Source organism: Sebastes fasciatus, chromosome 22 (assembly GCF_043250625.1).
Source record: "Sebastes fasciatus isolate fSebFas1 chromosome 22, fSebFas1.pri, whole genome shotgun sequence".
Taxonomy (NCBI): Eukaryota; Metazoa; Chordata; class Actinopteri; order Perciformes; family Sebastidae; genus Sebastes; species Sebastes fasciatus.
The window spans coordinates 16,260,462-16,284,072 of record NC_133816.1 but is presented as its reverse complement, the minus strand read 5'-3'; the positions used below and the strand labels follow the sequence as shown (position 1 = coordinate 16,284,072).

The following is a 23,611-nucleotide window of genomic DNA, read 5'->3' as shown; positions in this document are numbered from 1 at the left end:
TAAGTACAAGAATATAAGCCCTCCTGTCCTGGTAACTGTTGAAACACAGCCAGACTGACTCACTCTGAGCATCATGGGAGAAGCATGTGTTGTGGAATGGGCACTGGGCAGCCATGGTCCAGACAGCTGGACGCTGGCTTTAAACAGACGTGCTCTATGGTCCAGAGCCAACTCTGTCAGTTCAACAAAGCTGCATGAAGAGGAGGAGGGCAAACATGTGTCATGATGACATGAACTACAGTGAGGTCCTTCCGGTTAAAGAGCTGAGTCACACTGGCCCTTACAACTTGTTTCCAGAACGTCTTGATCCAGCTGAGACAGCTCACAGCTGGCGTTACAGTGAGTGTCCATTTGTGACTACATTAGTCTTCTATGGCTTCCTGCCCCATGCTAACAGAAAGCCTTACAGCCAAACGCTTTGTCAACGAAGGCTGGGAAATGCAGATATATAGGCTAATGTTATAGGCTAAATCTATGGCCAATGGAATTCTGTGGCTGAATTAAATGACCAACATAAGTGCCTATATGCATTTGGCATAAAGGCTCTCTATACGATCAGTATGGAGGCAATAGAAATGCACCCAATCTTGCATTTGGCACCATTTAAGTGGTTAAATGAGCAACGAAAAGATTTTCAAGATCCACTTTCTAGCTTTTTCCGGTGCTTTCAATTAACAACGGTGATGAAAACAGACAAAATGGATTGAAAGTTCATGAAAAATCATTGTTACGATTTGTTGGTCAACAAAACCAAAGTTGACCAGTGAGAACTTTGCTGGTAGGATTAAAAGGGAAGTCACCTTCATAGCTACTGAGCTACATTCATAAGAAAGGACGACAGAAAGATGGCCACATGCGAGGATGAGATTGACAATAACAATTGTTAAAGCAACATATTCCTTCAATCATCTTGAAAAACGCTAGCAACTACTACCACAGCTTCCATATCGAGAGTAAATCACTCACTACTGATTGGTTATGGCAACATTAAATAACACCCTCTCCCAACAGAAACCAGCTAAAGTAAACATGATGTCAGGTTGGATGAATGAAGTGAAACTAAATGGCATGTGACTATATCCATAACACCTTGGCTCCAGTGTGTTTTCACCCACATTCAAAGCTCAACAAACAAAAATAACTGTCAGCCCGCGCACTCGAAAAACTTGCAATTTACTCACATTTTTCCAGTTGAATCACTGCACTTCTTTTTTTTTTTTTAAGCTGCATCATTGTGCACAGAGCAATGCAGGAGCAACAGCATGGCAGGCTATGAACAGGACACACACTTCTACTGTCTCTGACTGTGTGGAAATCTGATGGTGATGAACAAGCGTGCATCTTACAGGTAAAACATGAGACTAATGTAGGTTATAGGAGTTTAGTGTGGGGCGCTGAACTGAAACTAACTTAGCAGGAGAGTGAATAATGTAAGGTGTCAGTAAAGACATCAGTAATAAGGTTCAGTGTTAAAAACAAAAACAAATATCTATAGATAAGAAAAAGCGTTACCCAATAACCCACGTGCACATTTCAGTGTATGCTGGTTGGATCCACACATGGACCCTCTCTGACAGCTAACAGAAAACACCTGCTATGAAATCACTGATGTGGTGTTGCCAGAAGTGCAGCATGCTTCAAACGTTTCAACCCACACAGCAGTACAGCAGCAGTCTCCTGCAGGCTGTTGATGATGGGCCTATTTGTTGGACCTGCATGCAACTTGGAACTGAGTTGAAAGGTGCCGAATGCAAAAATCTTTATTGTGAAATTGACTTTGAAATCATGTCCTACTAGCTTGTCGCGAAGGAGGCTAAATAACAATTCACTTGCGCTAAATCTTGGTGAGGAAAAACTGGCATGGCCATTTTCAAAGGGGTCCTTTGACCTCTGACCTCAAGATATGTGAATGAAGATGGGTTCTATGTGTACCCACGAGTCTCCCCTTTACAGACATGCCCACGTTATGATAATCACATGCAGTTTTGGGCAAGTCATAGTCAAATCAGCACACTGTTTTTATGCTAAATGCAGTATTGACTGAGCAAACTCCATGTGCTGATGAAAACCTCCATAAAAAGCGGATGTGGATGGGCCTTGTTGTTGGAGTTGGGATTGTTTAGCCAAAAAAATCTGATATTATGTAACTGATTTAACTGCAGATAGAGCTGCCTCTTATAAACGTAGTGAGGTCATTTTAAATCAACCCTTCCAAACTTTGAAACAAAGGGAAGGTTGTATTAACTGCGACTATGAGACCAGGAACTACAGCCTTAAAACAGGGTGACAGGATTTCAAAGGATCAGCAGAACGAGGTGGATTGACCTATCACAGCACTGCGTCTAATTACAGGTCAGGATGGGAGGGAGCAGGATCCACTTCAGACACGAACATCACCGCTGACCCACTGACCTCTAGTAAAGTCTCTTAACGCTTGAGGAAAACCCCCATCCCTACATTAAAACAGGTCGGCAAATTCGTTGTAAAAACAATGGAAACAGGCAACAACAGTGTCATATTCCAGATAGTATTGCATAACGTGGGGCCTCACTCAGGGACTGTTCAAAACACTGACATCATCAGCCAGTCTTTACTCTGCTGCTCCAAAGTCTCACTTCATTTTGCAACACAGACTATGTCTTCGAATGTTTGTGGATTCTTCATATACTCTTCTTCCAGTTGGACATCATGTCGACTGATAACAGCACTGATAACACTGTGATCTTATTTTCCATTCTGAAAGGAGGTGTTAAAAGTCTTCAGTGTAAGTCAATAGAACGTACTCGCCTGCACAAACTGCTGCTTACTGATAATCAACACACTAATCTGTTTGCAAATCTCATTACCTTTTCAAGTCACAAGACAGCTCCTGTAAACTGTCAGTACCATAAGAAGCCACAGTCTGTCCTCCCTCATGTCATGTTATGTGTCTCTGAAGGCCAATACAGACATCTAACTAATCAACTTCTTGTTGCTACGGTGTGGTTAATGATTTGGGTGTGGTTTGGTGCAGCAACAGCTCACCAGCATAATGGTGACAACAAAGTCACGTAGGAGCTATAACTTGCTTCACAGACACATTTTGGTGCTAGTCGAGACACGCTAATAATCGAGCTCTGTGTGCTCACAAATCTGTGCCAGTCAGAAAACAAACATATAATACCTGAAGTCACCTGTCTGTGCTCGGTTCCCGTATGCTTTAAGGATTTACCAATCAAGTTTTTTGGACCTAATCAGAGTGATTCAACATTGGGTATCTGCTGATACCAAGGCCAGTCCCCTATGTACCTGAGAGATGCCATATGACAGAGCTATCCAGTGCACAGTCAAGCTATAAGCTAAACATGTGAAAACATGCCACACAGACGTGGTGTACATCATCTGAAGGCTGGGAACCTGAAGATTAATTTGCACCTCAGCATAATTCAAAATACATTTTGAAAGTATATAAGGGCTTATAACGTTATGATGGTCATTCCCATGCTCCATTATCAGAAACCCCCTTATTGTCAATCTACCAAGCCATCCATCCTCTGAATGCTCTGGAGAGATAAAAGGTTACATCACATTTGCAGTGAAATGCTCACACTTAAGAGCGGCTGAGGTGGACAAATCACATACGATTTTTTTTAGCCGATACCGATCCATTAAAGTGTGCGTGGATCAGGAGTGAAGAGGTGTGAAAGTGGGCAGAGTTGGAATTTCTCTCTCAAGCTCTCTTTTTTTCATTCTTCACACAGCTACCCAGAGTTCAGTTTGTAACTCCTTACACAATCTAAAAATAGTGAGTGAAAATTGCAAGCCTATAATAGGTAGTATATACTGCAGGGCTGTTGCACTGAACGGTACAATACTAGATGTTCCTGTTATTTTGTCCGTCTCCTGTGTTTTTCCGTGTTCCGCCACGCTTACCCAAGAAATACCTTCAGAAACAAGAGGATATCGGGTTTCTGAATGCCTTACCTGCTCTAGGGTTGCGACTGAGTTCTAAGGAACATGATGAAGGCGTTAACAATCGGTATTTTTCCATGAAAGACTAAAGTAAAAACAGAAAGAACAAGTAGAAAGAGTGGATGATTTATGTTACATGTGAGCAGCCGATGAAGATCTGACCAGAACGTAAATCCATGCTGGTAAATTCATGCTTTTCTCCATGAACCCTGGTGTGCAAAGAAGAGGAAGAAGGAGAGAAAAAGATAACCTTTATGAAACCCTCCAAAACAGCTGATTAAAGCTGGTTTGGGTAGAACGTGTTCACACTTGCAGATTCTAAAACTCTTCTATGATTTACCTGTTTTACCGTTTTTCAGATTAGTGTGTGTTTATCTGAGTTCATAAACTGTACCTGCATCTCATCTCACAAGCTGTGCGGTTGTTGATGAAGCACCAATGACGCCAATTTCAAAAGCAGCAAGCTTGAAAATTTATTCCGTGTCACTCAGCCAAGAAACGCACACTCCCAGCGCCCTGAGCCCTCAGCGTGACACCGGACTGGAAGAAAAGAGGGACCCTGGGCCTCCCGGTGTGTACAGAGGCGTGTTTGTGTTTTCGCAGAACGAGACTCTACTCATATCACGTTTTCTGAAGAGGGGAGGTGAGGTTCGGGAAAATAAAGGTACAGAAGGAGGGGTGGGGTGAATGAGTAACAGGCAGATAATACCAGCAGGAGAGCATGGACAAAGGAGGCGAGGAGCAGACAGAAAGAGGAGGAAAAACAACAAAGAGGTCCACCATGAGGACGCCAAGACAACAAAACCCCCCCGAGAGAGAAGAGTGACTCAACAAGAAGGAGAGCTCCTTACTGGTTTAAAGACACGAGGATGAAGGGACTGCTGGGAAAGACCTATCTCTGCAAAACCATAAATAACTGAGTCACACTATGGGAGTACTGCTGTCTAAAAAGCCTGTATTCAGAAATCAGAATGATATTTGGACACACATTTCACCTTTGATAAATATTGCGCCTCCTGCGATTTGAAAATCACAGTAGGCCTTTTTGTGATTTCGGTATTTTTTTTTTATTAATTGTGTGCAGCCCTAAATAATATGCAACATTTTTAGATTTAAATTGTATTTCACAAGTCAAAAGTATTTCCCACCAGTACAATGTAGCCATAACCCACAATGCAAACATTTATTTTTTGGTGGAAATGAAAGGTTAAATGTTTTAACTGCCTAATTCAATACACTTTACAGCTATAGTATTACTTGGTCTGGTATGACAAGCAGCTTATTGTGGCTAATGTTAGCAAACGTTAGATAGATATTATGTCCACTTGATTATAATCCATTATCTTTAAGCTCTCTTTTTGTCTTCTTCGCTGCTAAATGCGGCGTTGCGTTCACCAGCCAGTTAGTTGCAGCTAATTGTCTGTCTGCTGTTTGCTGCTGAGCAGGTAGTGTACAGTGGCTTTATCAGAGCGTTATACTGAAAACAGCTGCGGCTGAGCGTGAGAGTGAAACAGAAAATGGAATTGTGGGCCGTAATACCAAAATAATGAGCTGAAAGACACACAAAAAAAACTGAAAATTGAGAGGAACTGTAAAGTTTGTCATAATTCTCTGTGGGTTCGTCGCTATTACACAATATGCATAGTCATTAGATCCATTGTTAACATACAAAATATTGATTAGTGCAGCTTTAAGGTGATTGCTAGCTTTAAAGGGGACCTACTCCCATTTTGTAAATTCATACATGTTGTTCCTATGGTCTAAAAATATTAGTTAACATGACCAACTCTCTCCCAAATCCAAAAACTAGCTTATTTTTCAAATGCTAGAGAAGGGTTTGAGTCCTCCGTTCTGTCTGATGTTGTTTGGGTTTATTTCACAATGCTGCCAATGACAACACATCTCGGTGTCTGCTGTAAGGCAGGATGTGGTGGTGTGGATTCCCGTTACAGTGTTGGTTACAGCGAGTTGAGGAGCACAGCTGTAGACAGCAGGTCTGTTGGTACATGTGTGTGTGTGTGTGGGTGAGGCGGTTTCATGACTAGGCCTGAATGGAGAGAACAAGTGATGGAGATGCAACTGGTGCTGGAGACTATGAGACAGAAACTCACTCTGTTCATTCTGTAGATTATCTACAGTATGTACAGTCATTTTAATATTCTTGAAATGAAATAGACTTGTTGACATGCCTTACTCCGACAATCAATATCACCTTCATTGAACACAGTTTCTTTGTAACCATGGGAACCCATTGTGCATGAGTGATAGGGCGCTAAACTAACTTTTTTTCTCCATCCTCACGGAAAACACCAGAAATGAATGCGGACTGTCCTAAATTTTAAATCTTTGTTTTGCCACATTATCATTAGTTAATCATTCAAAGTGACCTTTAATATAAATCGAACATCAAAAGTGATTTACTATTGTTCATAAATTTAAAATATATCCTAAACATGTTTTTTTTATTTAAAAAAGTAATTTTATTGGGTTTTTTTTATTTTTTATAATTTGAATTTTTGTTTTGATTTTGATGTCAACAATGCACTTAAGTTCAATTAAAATATTTTCTATGAGTAAAAAGTAGCATTTGGTCAAAAAACAAGATTTTTGCATATGGGCCCCCAAAAAGCTAGAACCGGCCCTGTTAGAGGAGCCGCTGGTCAAGATGCTCCTGTCACGGGGAGAGACGCAGCATGTTGCCACGGACAAAATGAGATGGAGAGATCTCATTGCAGCTTTATTACATATAGGGAATGAAGAGGAGTAAGTAAGTAAATACGTGGTTAACATTAGTAACATGATTTAAGCTGTTGCAGAGTTTTGACTCCTCGTAGTTAACGTAACGTTATCGTCGGACGACGGGACGTCCTAAGCTTGAGACCTGATCAGTGTTAAAAAACATTCTTAAGTCAAGGTTCACTTCCTAGCTCCTTTAAGAGTTTTCTACCGTATCTACTGACTCATGACAAAAAAAAGTACACTCTGCTAATTCAACAAGGACCACCAGAAACATCCCTTATGTGGCCGGACTGTCTGAACATCTTGTCTGTCTCCAAGGCACAACGAATCAGCACTTAACACAAACTATTCAACACCTTAAGATCTCTGCTGATTCACCCTGAAGTCCAGCCCTAGCTTAGCTTAGTACAAACTGTTAACCTACAACAATTCACTTTTCAATAGCTCAACAGATGTTTAATGTAGATGCTGCATGACTTGTCAAACACACAAATGTATGTTTTTTAACATCACGCTGAATGCACATTGATATTGGGAGAAGTTAGCTTTTTTCTTCTGCTGGCTGCAGTGACTGTGTGCACATGCTGTTGTGACTAACCAAAAGCAAGGTGACTCCGCTAGATAACAAGACACAACATGTAAATAAGATTGTTTTGGGTTTGTCGGAAGGCTTAAAGTTTTGGTGGAGCTACACTGGCAGATTCCCTCGCCTTCCAGACTTTGTGCTCAGCTAAGCTTACCATGTCCAAGATCCGCCGATTGTGGTTTAAATGGCAAACACTCTCTCGTTCCAAAATGCAGGGGTGCTCCTTTAATGCTTTAGGTTAAGTATCATCCAGTTAATATGTTTGTTATAAATATTGTGTTATTGTTGACACCTTTGTTTGCAGTGCATCTTGTTTTCACGCATATTCTGAATGTACTGATGTACGATACTTGGCAGAGCTTTTTCACTTGTCCTCCCCTCAGTCTGTCTACTTCCTCCTACACCGACTCCTCTCCTCTTCCATCTTTCACCCTTATTTCTTTCCACTTCCTCCTCTCTCATCTTTCCCTCCCACAGACTGCAGGGTTTGCCTTAGCTCTCGTATGCAAAGCTGTGTGTGTGTGTGTTCATGCAAAAGGGGAAATACACTCAAACCTCCTGACGACACCTAACAAGTACACAGAAAACAACATTTACATGGAGAGAAAATGAAAATCACAAGAATAACTAGTCATTTAGGCGGTGCAGTGGGTGCAAAATAGTATGGAATAAGTTGAAATATAGCTGTAAGGTAACGGCAATCAACATATAGCCCTTTGCCAGGAATTATAGCTTTTTAATTAAAAAAATGCACTGAAGGCAGAGGGATATATCTATAGCTGAAACTTCTCCAACTCTGAGAGCTACAGAGTGAAAAAGTGACAAACAGGGAAACAGATTAAACAGATGGTAGAGGTGCAAAAGTGTTCAAATCGTCATGGCAACGGCATGCACACAGCAGTAGTGTCAAAACCAGTTACAGCACACAAATACAGTAGGTATTTATGTAACTCCGGCATGGTTCCTTAAACTTGGACGCTGGTATTAGAGATCATTAGATTTGATATAAACCATGAGATGAAATGGTTGCAGTTGATCAGTGGGGTTAGCAAAGGATGTATATGTTGTTTTGTAGGTTACCGTAAGGATCTATGAGGGACCCTAGGATCCATATGAAGTTGATTATATAATTTGGATAGAATTATTGGAGTAGATTTTAAGACTTTCTGATCACAGAGAAAATGCATTTACATGGACGATGGAAGTTTCATTTCTTTGCTAATATTAGACTAAAAATAGACATGAAAATAGGATAACAAATGTGTTAATGCGCTATTATCACGTTAACTTTGACAGCCCTAATAATAATAAATAAATAAATACATATATTTAAGTAATATTTTCCTCTAAAAGACCCCCGCCCCCAACACATAATTTGAATAGTCTCAAACTACAGTGGATTTACTTGATACTATATAGCTGCAGTGCTATGTGCACAAAAAGTTAACATATAGCCCTGCATACCTGACACCCACCCACTGCCTCAGTCAAGTAGTACATTATGACAGAGGAATTAACTAAATCAAATTAGTTCATTAATGCAACAACCTTCATACTCCAACCATCCAAGAGCTGAATTTGTGTAGTCACTACTACTACTACTACTGTTACACTAATCCAAGAGCAAGTGCCACTTCATACCACTTCCACACACAATGTAGGATAATGAACAAGCATTCAACTCTCATTTGACCCACTTTAGCCAGACTACTGTCATGGGTTAATCCCTGGTCATCACAGTTCCCATAAATCTGCTCCCCACACTTCACTGCTCAGTTATACTACAACTTGTATAAATCCGTCATACAAGTCTTTTTCAGTTCATTAAAAATAGTCGCTGGACTTCCTTTTAAGTTGTCTGCTTATGAAAAGTTACAGCAACATCTTTCTCACTACAATCACATCCTCTGAGAGGAGCAGATTTTGTTCCCCTAAAATGCTGCCGTAATCCCATGATAACTAACCTAAGCATTTCAACCCCTCCTAAGGCCCCATGCCTTCTCTATCGTGTACCCACTTCCTCAGTGAATCGGCCATCTGGACACCAAACACTGAGGGAGTTAATGGATCTGCTGGGTTACATAAGACAAACAGGGCCTCGGCTTTCATTATTCACCAGGCGGGCAGTCCACTCCACACCATGAGATTATTTACACACAAACTCTTATAGTGTTACATTGTGTTGCGGGACAAACGCAGAGCCAGGAGGAATGGCACCGAGGCCCATTAACTAATGGCGGCCTGCTGAGCCTGGAGGAGACAGTAGCTCCAGCAGATAAAGGAAATAAAGAGAGTAGAGACGCTTTCATGCATCCATGATGTCCTGGTTTCAAATCAAGCCTGGGACCTTTGGTGTGGGTCAGCCGTCCCCCAGCCTCTCTATCATCTTGTCTATGAACTGTCAAAAGTTTAAACCCAGTGTGTGCTGCTTGGCTGGGTTCCTGTGGTAGCTTTACGGATGCCTCTTACATTATTCTAGAGATAGATGTGATGTCAATGTAGAGAGATCGCAGGACCATGATGGAATAAATGACACACTACTTGCTTTCAAAAGCCCGTTTGACATACATTTAAAGGATAAGACTAACAATATTCTATAGTTTTATTACTGAAAAGAACCAAACCAACAATGCATGTATCTGCTACCAAGTATTGTGTGTGCATCGGAGACTGAAGGAGGTTAAATAACACTCCAAATTTGACGAGGAAAAACTGACATTACCATTTTCAAAAGGGGTCCCTTGACCTCTGACCTCAAGATATGTGAATGAAAATGGGTTCTATGGGTACCCACGAGTCTCCCCTTTACAGACATGCCCACTTTATGATGATAATCACATGCAGTTTGGGGCAAGTCATAGTCAAGTCAGCACACTGACAGCTGTTGTTGCCTGTTGAGCTGCAGTTTGCCATGTTATGATTTGAGCATATTTTCTATGCTCAATGCAGTACCTGTGAGGGTTTCTGGACAATATTTGTCATTGTTTTGTGTTGTTAATTGATTTCCAATAATAAATATATACATATGTTTGCATAAAGCAGCATATTTGCCAACTCCCATGTTGATAAGAGTGTTAAATACTTGACAAATCTCCCTTTAAATGTACATTTTGAACAGAAAATATCGACCAAAATAACCCAGTACCATGTAGTATTGAAACATCTACGCTTCCACAACAACACTGTCCCGCCACCGTGCGCAAGGAGGCATTATCAGAGGTAACTGCTGTATGAGGGCAATACAGAGCGGCGGCGATTAGCTAGCCAGTGGGACACACACACACACACAGCTTCCATTCACATGATGGGTTTCAAATAAAGTACTCTTTTGGTATCAGTATCACTTTAAGGGTACTGGTATTGTAATTTTGTAAACGATACCTACTCACTGCTTTCTAGGGTTGGCCAATATTGAAATTTCCCAACTGTCGATATTGCATTAAGAAAAACAACATTTATAAAGCCCTCCAGCTGATAACTGGTTGTGCAGGGAGAAGTTCACACCGTAAATCAGCTCCATGCTGCTGACATCCAGCTGACAACTTGCTATCCACCTCATGACTCACAAGAAACAGAAGCTATGGCAACTGTGAGAGTAGTTGAGGCCCGTGCTCCATGCTCCCTCCTCCACACACGTACACACATCCAGGCTCCAGAGCAAGCTATGTATGGCCCAGTGTACGTTTTTTGGCAGACTGCTAGTGTTGTCCTACAGCCTCCCTGTCTGTGTCTCTGCTTCTCTCTGGTTACCTCCCATGGGACAGAGGAGGGATTCCCCCTCCCCACCAGCTGCTGTGCTCTAAGAGAGAAAACACACCGGCGGCTTCCACACACACAGAGAGAGAGAGAGGATCACACATGAACCTAAAAATACAGTAAATTAAACCATGACAAAAGAATTGAGCATACTGCAGCCACATTTACCCTCCATTTGACTGACTTCTGGTCCCCGTTAATGCAACGATGCATGAAGACGCTACAAGAGGGGAGCTCCATTCTATATATATTTATATATACAAGCCATGGCATTCATTAGCTGACACTAACAACGTGTCTAGTATTTATCAATTCATGAAAGATTCCTCCCAGTTTCCCCATGAATATCTTTTTTTGCAGAAATAGATCCATGTGGCATTTTATGTTCTGTGACATTTACAACAAACGTCCTTTAATAAGTGGATTGAACTGGATGGAAACATGTTGGCTGACACAGAGAGTGTGGGGCAATCAGAGAGGACTCTGAGAAGAAGACAGACAAAGCAGAAGTGAAGACTGAGTGAACAGGCAGCCCACATCCGCAGCACAGAGGAAATAAAACACACACAAACTCACACACTCACACTCAGACTCACACTCAGACTCACACTGCACCAACATACATGCACGCAGTCTCATTTAATGACACAGAGCAGATGTAAACAACTGAGAGAAGGCTGTGGCCATATGTTGAGCTCAAACTGCACACGTGTGCACACACACAGACACACACACAGAATCAGGGCTTGCTCAACCCGACCATTAACTGACTGTACGGTGTAGTTTTGTACTTTCCAGCAGCTTAACCAGTGAGCTTTTCAGCAACACACTTAAAACCAGGTCATGTGTTTAAAGGGGCAGCTTATTTACTGGATCACTCTTTAAATGTCATTTAAAAAAAACACTTAAACCACATGGGAAAGCTGATACTTTTACTTTTTATTTCTGTGTCCCTTGCAGCCTTAGTTGTTACAAGAACAACTGGGGATTGTCTGGCAGAGCTGGAGTCTCTGTTCCCTCACAGACACAGAAGAGGATGGCTCGCTTCAGCAATGTGGGATTTCTACAGAACTGGACTGTGGTTGGACTGGCCCACTAAAGAGGGAACTAGTTGATTGTACTTACATTAAGTTAAGAGTGTAAACCCATAAAAAAATGGTTTCAATGTAAATTCAAGGACGATGGAAAGCTATGTAAGATATGTTAGCATGTTGATGCTTTGAGGGTATAATGTCTACTATGTTCACAATCAAGTTCTGTTTCATTTCTTCCTGACGGGTCTCCTCCTTTTGTCGAGTTATCTCTTAGTGAAGACTCTGAATGACTTTCAGTTCCCTCTAGTAAGCAGTGTTTCAGTGTATGTGTCTGGGGAGTTTATTGCGAACGGTGGAACAGAAGGAGTGAAGCGGTGATGCGCTGTTTGTTGACAAGGTCGGAGGCCGTCTTGGTGCGGACTACGGAGCCCCCGTGTTATTATCATAAAGTATAGGTGCAACGTAACCCTCGGCAACACAAGCTAAAACAATGATTGTATATTGTTTTAACCGTTGACTGTTTAGCTTAGTTTGCCACGTATCTTAAAATGTTCAGCTGGCTGAGACAAAGCAGCTCCTCCTCTCTACCAGCCCTAACGTTACCTGCAGGCAGTGAATCACATCATCAGAGGGAGGACGACAGAGGACAGGAGGAAGGACTGACTGATGTCTGTGTTCTTCAGTCTTTATAAACTTCACTCAGGAATATTTTTTATTTTATTGACATGCTAGATTTGTTTTCAGTGAGATATAGTTTATATAGTGACTGTTGTGAACATTAGGCTACTGTTGCTGCTTTAGAAACAATATTTAGCCTATTATATTAAAAATATTAAATTCGAATCCAGCTCTGAATTTAAAGACAACCAGGATGACGTCGGAAATGTATAGATAATATGCACACTTCAATATTTTTTTGTATTTATCGCAAGTCATATCGTCATCGCAATATTGAACAATGTTATCGCACATTGCAGATTTTCCTCATATCGTGCAGGCCAAATGGGAACGTCATTAGTCTGCAGGTGTTTGGTCAAAAACCAAAGTACTGGAAGAATGGGAACTTTGACCTGATGATGGCATGAGTCAGAGGATCACCAACGTTATTATAATTCATCACCAAATCATGACAATCCATGCTATAGTTGTTAAGACATTTCCCTCAAAACCACACATGACAGCCTCAAAGCAGTGCAAGAGGTCTCGGGATATTTCATCTGGAGACCCTGGATATATGGAACTAATTCCATGGCAATCCATCCAATATTTGCTCACATATCTCAGTCTGGACCAAAGAAGTGGACTGACTGACTGACTGACCGACATGGCCCTCCCTAGTACCGGGACGCTAACATGGCTAAAATGTCCCACAACTGCACACAATCTCCCATGGCAACAGCAAAAACCTGCCAAGAAGAGATACAGTCTACCATCATTGTTGCAGCACATCAGTGAGGAGGTAAGGACACAGATGACAGCATTAGACACAATTGTTTTATCCACTGTGCTAATTTAGTCTCAAAACAGCATCAAATGTGGATCATAATACGCACAATCACCTCCCTTAACCTTATTAAATAAAGTCACAAAGAGGGAGGAAGACAGAAATACCATTTACTAGCTCTCTGCTAGCATCCATCTGATGCAGGTGCTCTGGTAATGACAGCCCTGTGTCTTGGTTAGCTATTCTAGGAGTTGTCAAAACTGTATTCTGCCCCATGTTTTGGTTTCTTTGCACCAAAATAAACTCTAGTCTCAGCCGTAGCGTACAGAGCTGCAGCCAGGAGACTCGTTCACAATTTGAATCCAGTGTAACTGTAGTGAATCCAAGCTAACCACAGCTGGCGTCCTTCACAAAAGGAGAACTCTACAAAGTCTTTAATCTATACTACTGGAGTCCTTAGTCCTTAGCAACAGCTGGACTTGCTCTACGTCTTTGTGCCTGAGAAGCAACAGGAGGAAATACACAGGAATTTAGGGATTTGTGTTTTTAAACAGTGACTAATGATGATAACAGAGCTACTGGCATGGCCTTAAAACTGCTCAACCTAAACAACAAAAACCAAAGGACCAAAGTGACTTTAAATTCAATCTATGGAATAACTAAGGCTGTCAAATTTAAGGCCAGCATCAGGTCTGTAGCTCTCATTGTAAGCCATCTTACAGGAACATGCTATGGAAATATCCCTTACACACACACCTCCCTTTCTCATTCATTATTTCTCGAAGTCAGCTGCTGGCCTTCTCAGTTGTGGTATGGGAGTGCGTGTCCTGGCTGTCCAGCTCCCCTCCAGCTCTCAACAACAAGCTCTTGTCTCTCACATTCCCAGAGGTCATAACGAGACTGAAGGTCAACTTATTAACTATGTGTCCCTGCAACAACATTTCCATTGCTTCTGCTACTGAACAAACTAAAACTGCGCTTACATGAGCTGCTGTTGGTCCCAACAATGCTTTTTTAATAAAGTAAGGAGTAAGAACACAATATCTACTTTATTACTAAGAGGGATGTCCCGATCCCAATCCCAGTTCTTTAATATTGAGTATAGCTGATATTTTCATTTTCTACAGTGCTCACTTAGTAGGACTATATTAAAATTAGAAAGGCAATTTCAATCCATGGAGAGGAGACACAGTGTGGATCTGGTTAGGAGGTCTGGATGGATATGGACAACATGAACACAATGCTTAAGTTCAAATGCAGTTTTCACCTCGCAGCAAATACAAGGTGCAGTGCACCTGCAGAATGTTAATGACAAACAAGCAAAGGGGTGCTTCCTTTATTGCTTTTTAACCAAAAGCATCTCTGCTTGCATTACTCCCTGACCTATCATTGACTGAGACTGCTGGCGAGCTTTCTTTTTCATGTTATTCTGCGTGCTGTACACTTCACACACTCAATTTATTTTTACAGCAGACTGGGCTTTATATACCAGGATGGCAACAAGTTATCAGGTCCTTAAAATGTCCTTCAAGCAAACTAGGTTTACGACATGTCAACCTCACTACAAAAGTAGGCATGGCTGTCATTGTTTCAGAAAGTCATAGAAATTGTAGGACACAGCCTCCCTCAAGTCTGCTGTTGGACAGTGGGTTTCAAACGCTATTAGATTATCTGACAAGCACTTCATCTGAAGCAAACTGAGGCCTTAAAGAGGCACTGCACACTTTGTGTTTGGTGTTTTTTGAGCTATAAATTAGGGCTGTCAATCGACGAAAATATGTAATCGCGATTAATCACGATATCTTAAATTAATCGCACATTATTTATCTGTTCAAAATGTACCTTAAAAGGAAGATTTCTCAAGTATTTAATACTCTTATCAACATGGGAGTGGTTGAATATGCTAAAAAGTAAAACACAGTGGCTACAAACAGATCGGATGAACCACATTGCAAAAAAAACTGATTTACTGGGAAGCTTCAAGTGTGAATGTGAAAGGTCAAACGAACTGAATGTCAAGGTGCCTCTACACTAATCTGGAACGTAATCTGGAATGTATGTATATATTTATGATTGGAAATCAATTAACAACACAAAATAATGCTAAATATTGTATATTATTGCGCTAAATTTTGGCGAGAAAAAACTGGCATGGCCATTTTCAAAGGGCTCCCTTGACCTCTGACCTCAAGATATGTGAATGAAAATGGGTTCTGTGGGTACCCACGAGTCTCCCCTTTACAGACATGCCCACTTTATGATAATCACATGCAGTTTGGGGATAAGTCATAGTCAAGTCAGCACACTGACACACTGACAGCTGTTGTTGCCTGTTGGGCTGCAGTTTGCCATGTTATGATTTGAGCATATGTTTTTATGCTAAATGCAGTACCTGTGAGGGTTTCTGGACAATATTTGTCATTGTTTTGTGTTGGTAATTGATTTCCAATAATAAATATATACATATGTTTGCATAAAGCAATCATATTTGCCCACTCCCATGTTGATACGAGTATTAAATACTTGAAAAATCTCCCTTTAAGGTACATTTTGAACAGATAAAAAATTTGATTAATTTGCAATTAAATATTTTAACCAATTAACAGTCCTGAATACAATACAAAAGCCATGAAACAAATACCACCTTTATGAAGATATTGAATTTCTGTCTGCGGTTTTGATTCATCTCTATTGTAATTTTTGTAGAGCTGTCGTAAGAAAAACATCTTAGATATATATAATAATTTTCTTCTATTTCATTGCATACATTATACAGTATATATCATTTTGCTCACCTATGTGGGACACTGGACAAAACTGACCACATTCCATATTTATACATTCATTTAAAGATGTATGTTTTGGCACCAAAGATGGCTTATTTCATCACTTCCATCCAGTAACATCCAGTGTTGGTCAACCTAATTATTAAAGCAACAGCCCCCCGGGTGGGCTGTGTATATTCACTTGTGGGTCCACAAGGTGCACACAACATACAATAGCTGGGCTTTGTTCCCTTCAAGCGCTCTGAGCTACCGGGAAACACTCTGGGGGAGGCAGCCAAGTCTCCTCCTTTGTGTGTGCGCGTGTGTGTGTGCATGTGTGTGTGTGTGAACCTTTGACCTTCCTGAGGGAGGCTGCTCCAGTGGAGAAGGCGGGGGGGCTGGTGTTATCATAATCACTGCTGGGCCTCTTATCCCAGTTCAACCACCATATTCATGTCTTTCTGTAATATCCTGCAACGCTATAACTCACTCTGGATATGAGACGAGCTGCGTTTTTACTCGTGCAAATGCCTGGTTGAAACTTAAATATGAAAATGAGCCTGAAAAAAAACAGCAGTCCAGCATCGGCCTATAAATAATGATACATGGAGAAAACAATCATTTCAGATTTGTTTATCCTAATTATTGACTGTATGACCAGTTCAACTTTGGGCTGATTGGTTGGTTCAACTTCTAGTCCCTCTACTGCATGTTGTTGCCAAAAGGGTTGCAATTACTTTATCTCAATTTTACTAAAAGGCAGTAATATAAAATCCATGGTTTGCTGCTTAGTTGTGAGAAGATCTTCTACTTTGATATGACAAATAATTGATTACATCACATGAGCAGGAAATCCTGTTTACACTTCCTTTTTCCATGGACTTGTGACACTGAGACGGTCACGATCTGAGGCCTCCCAAAGTTGACTCATTGTTCAATATTTAGGCAAAATTCCTTCATGAAAAAAAATGTAATATCTGTGTAAATTAACTTTTCATTTTCATCATTAAAATCAATTTTGATGTCATATGTTTTTTTGTAAAATGGTAAAATTACGTTATATGCTAATATGGAAGTAATCGGTGTTCTTTCGACCTTATGACTGTAATAGACTTCCATAGGACTAGGCTATTCTGAGACTATGTTTACAACTTTTGATTACATTTAATAAGGGAAAAAACTTATTTTTATTTAGATTTTGTAATTGTATCATGTATCTGAATTATAAATTAGACCACTGGCTGCTGGGGAAAAGAAAATAGGGCTACATTTTGGTGAGGAAAAGCTGTAATGGCCATTTTCAAAGGAGTCCTTTGACCTCTGACCTCCAGATATGTGAATGAGAATGGGCTATATGGGTACCCACGAGTCTCCCCTTTGAGATATGCCCACTTGATGATAATCACATGCAGTTTGAGACAAAAACCATGACGTTTTTTAATGCAGTACAAATGTGTTATTTTCACCTATTCTAAAATGGTGAATATTTCTGCATGCTGGAGTCCCTAAAGAGTCTTGGAATTGCATAAATTGGGTATGACTGTAAAGCTGAGACTCAATTGAGTTCAACTGTATTCAAGTGCAATGATGTTAGTCCCCATAGTAGCCTAGCCATTTCACAGTGACGTTTTTTTACACAGATTCAATATATGTGGTGGTGTGTCTTTATACTATGACAGTTTTCCTAAAATAGATCGCCTTGCTTACAGTATCGCAATATATTGATTGAATCAATACGTATCGTATCAGCAGATTCTTGCCAATACACAGCCCTTTGTTATTTCAGGTTAACTAGCAGAAGCGTATTAGGTACGAGCTTGATGCACTGTAATACTCTCGCCCTCTCCCTGACTAACAGTCACTGCTGAGCTGTGTGTCAGCAGGACAAGAACAAAATCACTTCAACACTAAGAGGCACACTATTTCATTATTAAATATCAAACTGAATCCAGTTTTCTAAAAATGTTATCATTATCCTCAGAAGAGTTTATGTATGCATCCAAGGAGATTACAATGTGCTTGAAATACAACAGATTCCACTATAGTATCTTCCCTTATTCGCTCAACATGAGTTGCAGATCTACGGCGAGACCATATCTATCAACCATCATGACAGTTTGGTGAATCAGCAAGGACTTTTACCACCCACACACACGCACACTTGCTGTATCTCTAGCTGATATAATGACTGTCTGGCTTAACTAGCAGGTATTTCAGTGAAACTAAGAGCACCTCATTACTCACATACTAGACGTTACCACAACGATAGCCTGGGTGCTGCAAAAACATGTATTCAAGACTAAATGTCTACAATTGGGCCTATAGAGGGGCACGACCCTAGAATTAGAGCTGAATGAATAACAAATGAGTCACAATGAGCCAGCGTGAATGACAGGGGTGTCAGCAGCTGCATGGTTTAATGTGGAGGTGAAGCCGAGGCTGATTGAAATGATGAACACATCCCATTTGGACATTTTTTGATGACATTTCTTGGCTGTAAATCATGACTTTTCCTGTCATTAATAAATGTCAAAAATTCCAAGGTCCTTCAAAATATGCCATGTCCAGTGAAAAGCCTGTGCAAACAGTAACTGATTCTTTTTGTAGACTTTTCTTACAAAAAAGTCAAATGTCTGCCATGGAAAACATCTATCCACCCACCCAATCATAGGTGGAACTAATGACATTAATGATGGCCCTGTTCCATTGAAGTACACCACTAGGTGTGCCCCAGTGCACAATACCGACAGGGCTCTAACAACGGCACACCTGAATAGATTGCAGCCATTATTAATTGATGTTATTAGTGTCACACCTGTGACAAACCAAAATGTCAACTGTGCCAATGGTTTCTTACAGCTTAACAATGCAGGGCTCTAACCTAGCCTTATAGTCACCTACTGTGTGCTGGAGTTCAAAACCCCCAGAGACTTCATATGAAAAAATATAGCTGTTGATTTATTAGTATTAGTAACACCAATGAGAGCTATCATATAACAATTACAGAGACACTACCCTGGTCCTCGTTTCTCTGGGGACTCCTTCAATCAACTCTGGATGCCCCTAGGAACTCCAAAAGATAACAGATGCACCTCAGAGACTCACTGGACTCCTCAAGTCCCTGACACACTAAGCCGACGGTCGGACAATTTGGGGCGTCTGTCTGCCTCTTTTTCACATTGTCTGCTCTAGTCGGCCTGTGATGGAGGCTTTTCGGGCCGATTCAGCATGTTGAATCGGCGGCGAAGCTCGTCAGTGAGAGAAATCACTCTGATTGGCTGTTCAGCTTAACCGAATCAGCGCACGAGAAGAGAAACGGACGTGAGGGAAGCAAGCCAACGAGTAAAGTCAAGAGGGCACACACAGAAGGCTCTTTTCATTTTTCATCTTCATCTCATCATTCCAATACACGGATATTTTTTTGTGAGGCGACGCAGCTGCTGGCCTTCGTCGCCTCTACTCCTTTGATGTCGAGTTGGCGTGTTTGGGCCTTTAAAGATTTCTTCAAGGATTCCTGGAACCCTCTCATGCACCCCTGGAGCCATGCCTTCGAGACCAATTTTAAAATAGACTGATCCTGACTTTTAGTCCCTAGTATGGGTCAAGTACCCAAAAAACATGATCCTACACTTCCCATAATGCAACTCAATAGCATCATTATAGATAAGATATAAGATAAATTCCCAAGTCTTCAAACTCCATGTTACCAGTTTCTAACACAGGCTTTCTGTTTAATCTCCAAGCCCAAGTCAAATGACCTCACTATGACATCATCTGGGTCATTTCGTCAAACAAAGCTCTACAGGGTGAGTAATACACATGATGAGTAAACAGTACATGTATAAATCAGTATGTGTTCCTTTAAACCTAACTTTGAGAACCACAGTTGTATCTTTTACTGACTAGCCGGGCTGGCTTATTAGTTTATCCAAGAACCTGCGCTTGGATAAACACATCTAATCAAGTGGCATTACCGCAGCTATGGGATGTATATTCATCGCCTCCATAGTCGTTAGGGTTGGGTTGCTCCATGGCAGGTGCCTGTGTGTGTGTGTTTATGTGTGTTCAAGGCCTTCTCATCCCACAGGGCCTAGACCTGGGTTGTTATGAGCAGATGGTCATAATTACCAAAGCACAGAAAGCAGTAACAGAGGATAGAGGGGGGAAGCTGCTGTAAATCCCTGCGTAGCCAGATTGATTTCAGCAACCTGGATGGGGGTAATCCTCTTTTCAACAAGGCGAGGCCAAGGTAGTTCCCTGTAATCCACAGTGTCATCCACACCTAGAAGTTTTACTCTCTGTTGTTGTTGTTATCCTTCAACAATGTCCAGGCAGTTTATCTCAATGAGATATAAAGAGTGACACATCCAGAGAGAGTCCAGGAGGCTTGGTTACTAAAAGGTTGCCATGGCGTTGTACATTATGGGCTCATCACTCAAAACTGAAAATAGCCTACTATAAAACTAGGCTATCAAAACCACTGTTACAGCCAGTAAACAACACGAAACCTAGAAAAATGAAGCTGTAAAAAGACTCAAAGACTAACTGGAAATGTAGAAATGTTTCTAAGAAGATATGTTGAGGAAGAGGAACTCACTTCCTTTTTTCTTTGAAGTTCACTTTAAGAGAACAGGTCAAGTTTCTTTTAAAAGCAGGAACTTCATGTGGATTTGCTTTAAGAGAGGAGTAAATACCCATCATAGTCCAACAAGCAGGGACTTTTTGTGTTTAAAATATAGAATGCTGGTGCACATTGCATGCAGGGTAAACGTACGTTATTGGCAAGTTTTACTAAAAAATCGTATTAATTTAAAAGGTTTGGTGGGACACACATATGCCGAATTAAGAGTGAGGTTCTGGTGATTTAAAAGAAGTTTTAATTAATAATATCCGAGGTATAGAGAAGTGACAGTCATCAACGCAATATAAAAATGCGAACTTCATTGCATGCTGGGTAAAATGACACTAAAGTGGAAATTTTACTAAAAAATCGTATTAATTTAAAACGTTTGGTGGTAACATACATATGCCGAATTAAAAGTGAGGTTCTGGTGATTTAAAAGAAGTCTTAATTAATAATATCCGAAGTATAAAGGAGTGACAGTCATGAAGGCAAAATACAAATGCGAACTTTCTGGAAAGAGTCTTGTGTAAATACCCACCGAGTCCAACAAGCAGGGACTTTAGTGTTTAAAAAGTAGAATTCTGGTGCATATTGCATGCTGGGTAAACGTACATTATGGGCACATTTTAATAAAAAAATATATTAATTTAAAAAGTTTGGTGGGACACACATATGCCGAATTAAAAGTGAGGTTCTGCTGATTTGAAAGAAGTTTTAATTAATAATATCCGAGGTATAGAGAAGTGACAGTCCTCAAAGCAAAATAAAAATGCGAACTTTCTTAACGGAGTCTGGTTGAGGAAGAGGATATGCCTTCTTCTCCCGTTAGAAGAAAGAAGAAGCAGGTGGCGATAAAACAAAAGGCGGCTCTCTCATAATAACAGCTCCTCCTCCTACATGCTTTGTAAGTTAAGGATGGAAACTAACCTGCGTGTGTGATGTCGGACAGGTCGTAGTTCCTGCTGCTGCGGGGGAACTCCTTCAGTTTTCGGTTGGATAAGTTGAGAGCCCCGCTGGCTGCAGCCTCCTCCAGAGCCTTCTCCACGCTGCGGCTGGCCGCTACTGTGGCAGGCAGCTGGGCTCCATCCCCAGCAGCCATCTACCTCCTTCTCTCTCTTTTACTTTGTTTAAAGCGTCCGAGACACTTTCATAACCCGTAGACTGGTTTAAACTCCAAACTGAGAGCGCTTCTGGTCAACTTTTATAAAAGTAAAGCGTTAAATCCGACAAACAATCAGTGAGTTGTGATTCCTCACACAACGGGAGCTCTCGTTTCCACTACTAGTGAACCAGAGCGGCAGAAGCTGTCAGTCTTTCAGGAAGTTGCGTCAAGTTGGCACATTTCACAATAATGTTACCGGAAACATTATGTCTTTCCTTCAAAATAAAAGCGCTCAACTTCTAAAAAGAACACATCATCACACAACATTGACTACAGCTCTGTAGGTGGCCCACTTTTAGGCAGTATCCAATAACTAAAAATCTTAAGATTCAAGATCCATTGATAGGGTGTACTGTCCTAGACCTCTAACAATTTATCAGGATTTATGTTTATTTATTTTATTTTATTTATTTATCCATTTATTTATATTTATTTTTGTAAACTTGTTTTTTTGAGTGCCCTCTGGGTATTGTCATGGGTGGGGGGTGGGAGGGATATCTATCAGTCCAAACATGTTTGTGCAATGGATTGTTAGAGTTGTATTAACAAAATTCAGAAATAAACTCTGTTTTAAAAAAAAAAGATTCAAGATTCACTTTATTGTCATTTCACTGAGTATTTGCATACACAGAAGGAAACAAAATATTGTTTTCTCCCAGCTCCCGTCAGTGCATTAAAAAGGATAGAATAAATAAGTATTAAAATTAACAATACCTAAAAATAACAATAAAAAAATAAAATAAGTAAATGTTTCAGACACAATTTCACACAATTTGCAGTCATACACCCAATTTGCAGTCGTGTTTATCAGCAGAGCATTTACATCCATAGTAAAGTGCTGTTTGCATTACTGCTCCAAAAATTGTCTTTGACATGTGACTCTCTTTAAAAACTGTTTCTGTGTTAATGCTGTGGGGTTGGATGTGAGTGTGTGTGTGTGGGGAAGAGACACAGTCCATTTACTAACCTAACCGCTTGTGGGAAGAAGCTGTTTAGCAAGATTGCAGGAGGGAGAACAGAGAACTTGTTTACTTATTTATTGTGGGTACACGTTTTTAAAATTATTTCATGTTTCATGCCAGTGCTGCATAGAGCAGATACTAGGCTTGTTAAAATGCAATAACACAACATGCAGTTAAGAGAAAGGGATGTTTTGAAGACTCTTTCCCAATGATGTCATGTGATGTTATATAAAATATTATTGCTTGGTCATAGTTTGCCTTTTGTTGATCTTTTGGGAGTGGCTTTTCAGCACACACAGAACCTTCTAAACTCAGTATAGCTTTCGCAGCTGACTCAAATCTCAGGAAATATCAGATCTTCCAACAGCCTGTTTACATTCTACAATTAAAAACATATGCAGTTTTAAACTAATATCCAATAATACCTTTGAGACCCAGTGTTTTTACAACAGGATTCAGCATTTCACCATCAGATTGTTATTCCTGGCTACAGAATAGAGCATTAAGAACATCATGTTGGCGAATAAAATGGTAACACTATATATTGTATGGGTCCATAATTTCCTATTCATTCCCTAGGAAGTTTCC

General features: G+C 40.6%; 1 protein-coding gene across 2 annotated transcripts in view; it reads right to left on the bottom strand.

Annotated features, from left to right (window-relative positions):
• lrch4 (leucine-rich repeats and calponin homology (CH) domain containing 4) overlaps window positions 1–22,214 on the bottom strand; it is a 50,518-nt gene extending 28,304 nt beyond the window's left edge. The window contains exon 1 of one of the 2 annotated variants that reach the window (XM_074622777.1): window positions 21,827–22,214. In XM_074622777.1, coding sequence (XP_074478878.1) covers window positions 21,827–21,998 — 172 coding nt within the window. In that variant the 5' untranslated portion in view covers window positions 21,999–22,214. The remainder of the gene's footprint in view (window positions 1–21,826) is intronic. The other variant, XM_074622778.1, reaches the window with a different exon arrangement.
• Between the last annotated feature and the right edge of the window lie 1,397 nt (window positions 22,215–23,611).